The sequence below is a fragment of the Leptonotus elevatus genome, chromosome 16, assembly GCF_054856555.1.
Source record: "Leptonotus elevatus isolate MCC_2025b chromosome 16, RoL_Lele_1.0, whole genome shotgun sequence".
In the NCBI taxonomy this organism is placed as follows: Eukaryota; Metazoa; Chordata; class Actinopteri; order Syngnathiformes; family Syngnathidae; genus Leptonotus; species Leptonotus elevatus.
In genome coordinates, this window is record NC_141254.1 from 19,991,981 (window position 1) to 19,994,480 (window position 2,500).

Sequence of the window (2,500 nt, forward strand, 5' to 3'; positions counted from 1 at the left end):
TTTGTAAGGTTGGTAATTTAGCCCGAACAAGCAAGTCCTGCAAATTCTTGTTCCTTCTGAACGCAGATATTACTCTTGATTGCGGCATCCAATCGGTTGGTCCCAAGATCTCTGCAAAGTTCTTCTTTATTCTGTTATGGAGAACCTTGGCCACCGAGAAGTACGTTGATATAAATGGGATAAGCTTGTCTGGGTTTTTGGTTCGTTTCTCTTGATATGATTTCAGACATTGTCTTAGAAATGACCTCGAATAGCCTCGTTTTTTCAGGGCATTAAATAGAACCTTCACCGCTTCCCAAAAATCTTCCATCCTGGTGCAGATTCGATAGAACCTGAGGATTTGGGACTTCACAATCCCTTTGAAAGTATGGGCCGGATGAAAACTCATTTTGTGGACTAGGGCGTGAGTATCCGTGATCTTAAAGTAGACTTTTATATCTAATTGGTGATCAATATTAAATTTTGGTCCCTTGAATACCGTAGTATCTAAAAAGTTGATTGAATCTCTGTTTATTTCTGCTTTAATTTGTATTGATGGGTCGTGTGAATTTAGAATATTTACAAAATTTTGGAACTCCGCCTCCGTCCCGGTCCATATGCCCCATATGTCATCCAAATACCGCAGATAGCCTATCGGTTTTTGGACACATTTGGCCAAAACTTCACATTCCCAATTTGCCATGAAGATATTTGCATAAGATGGGGCGAATTTCTTCCCCATCGCTGTTCCTTTTATTTGGAGGTAATATTTTTCATCAAAAACAAAGTCGTTCCTGGTCAAATTTATTTCTAATAATTTCAATAAATCCGAATCTGGTCGCGTAGGGTCTGGAAACTTCTCAAATATTCTCCTGACGCATTCTATCCCCGCTGAAATCGGGATGTTTGTGTACAAGCTTTCAACGTCCATAGAGAAAAAATAAAAATCGGAAGCGACTCGCACCCTTTTAACCATTTCGATAAAATGGTACGTGTCTCTAACAAATGATGGATGCCTCGTTGAGAGCGGGTTCAAGTAGTGGTCCAAGAATTCGGCCGTGGCATACGTGTCACTCCCGCAATCCGAAACTATCGGTCTCCCAGGCGGGACTTCATAAGGAATTGTCCATTTTTCCGGGTCCTTGTGGATTTTGGGAAGGTTAGGGTTAGGGTTAGGGTTAGGGTTAGGGTTAGGGTTAGGGTTAGGGTTAGGGTTAGGGTTAGGGTTAGGGTTAGGGTTAGGGTTAGGGTTAGGAATGAGGTTAGGGTTAGGGTTAGGGTTAGGGTTAGGGTTAGGGTTAGGGTTTAGGGTTAGGGTTAGGGTTAGGGTTAGGGTTAGGGTTAGGGTTAGGGTTAGGGTTAGGGTTAGGGTTAGGGTTAGGGTTAGGGTTAGGGTTAGGGTTAGGGTTAGGGTTAGGGTTTAGGGTTAGGGTTAGGGTTAGGGTTAGGGTTAGGGTTAGGGTTAGGGTTAGGGTTAGGGTTAGGGTTAGGGTTAGGGTTAGGGTTAGGGTTAGGGTTAGGGTTAGGGTTAGGGTTAGGGTTAGGGTTAGGGGGTTAGGGTTAGGGTTAGGGTTAGGGTTAGGGTTAGGGTTAGGGTTAGGGTTAGGTTTTTGGAAAGGGGTTAACTCCCGAGTACCTCCCGCCTCATCATTAGACTGGACGGTTGTCAAGGTACCCTAGGGCAAGGCACTGGCCGGCGCTCGTTATTCTGCAACTCTTGTGCTTATGTCTCACCTCGGTTTCATAAAAATTCTTAATAACCAAAATGTGTTTGGCTCTTGTTGAACCTGTACTCTTCATAATCATTTCCCTTTTTGAGAAACCCATCCAATAATCCCTACCAAACGGTATCAAAGCCAAGTTCTCCACGGTTATTATTCGAGGTGTCACACACTGTGATTGGATTAGCTGGAGTTAGGCCTTTAGGATTTAGGGCTATGAAATTAATCAGGGTTTCTATAACTCCCTCCACTGGTTGGGTTTATGGTTTAGACCAAAGCAGGATTTATATAGGACCCACCATGGTTGAGGTTAGGTTTTCAGACCGGGATAGGGTGTACACAGAAACCGAAACAGGGCTCGTACCAGATTTAACGTGGTTGAGGTTAGGCATTTGTGCTGGGGAAAGCCGAACACCATACCTGAGACAGGTTGGGGTTAGGGTTAGGGTTGGGGTTAGGGTTAGGGTTGGGGTTAGGGCTAGGGTTAGGGTTGGGGTTAGGGTTAGGGTTGGGGATAGGGGCTAGGGTTGGGGTTAGGGCTGGGGTTGGGGTTAGGGTTGGGGTTGGGGTTAGGGTTGGGGTTAGGGCTAGGGTTGGGGTTAGGGCTAGGGTTAGGGTTGGGGATAGGGGCTAGGGTTGGGGTTAGGGCTGGGGTTGGGGTTAGGGTTGGGGTTGGGGTTGGGGCTGGGGTTGGGGTTAGGGTTAGGGTTGGGGTTAGGGTTAGGGTTAGGGTTGAGGTTAGGGTTGAGGTTAGGGTTGGGGTTAGGGTTGAGGTTAGGGTTGAGGTTAGGGATGAGGTT

At 46.1% G+C, this 2,500-nt stretch overlaps 1 protein-coding gene across 1 annotated transcript in view; it reads right to left on the reverse strand.

Moving 5' to 3' along the window:
- LOC147161314 (uncharacterized) overlaps positions 1 to 1,089 on the reverse strand; it is a gene marked incomplete at its 5' end in the record, with an annotated part of 1,495 nt that extends 406 nt beyond the window's left edge. Inside the window, one exon of the mRNA XM_086057613.1 lies at positions 1 to 1,089. This exon is cut by the window's left edge and continues 406 nt beyond it. Within this exon, the coding sequence (XP_085913739.1) occupies positions 1 to 1,089 (1,089 nt within the window).
- Positions 1,090 to 2,500: the final 1,411 nt, after the last annotated feature.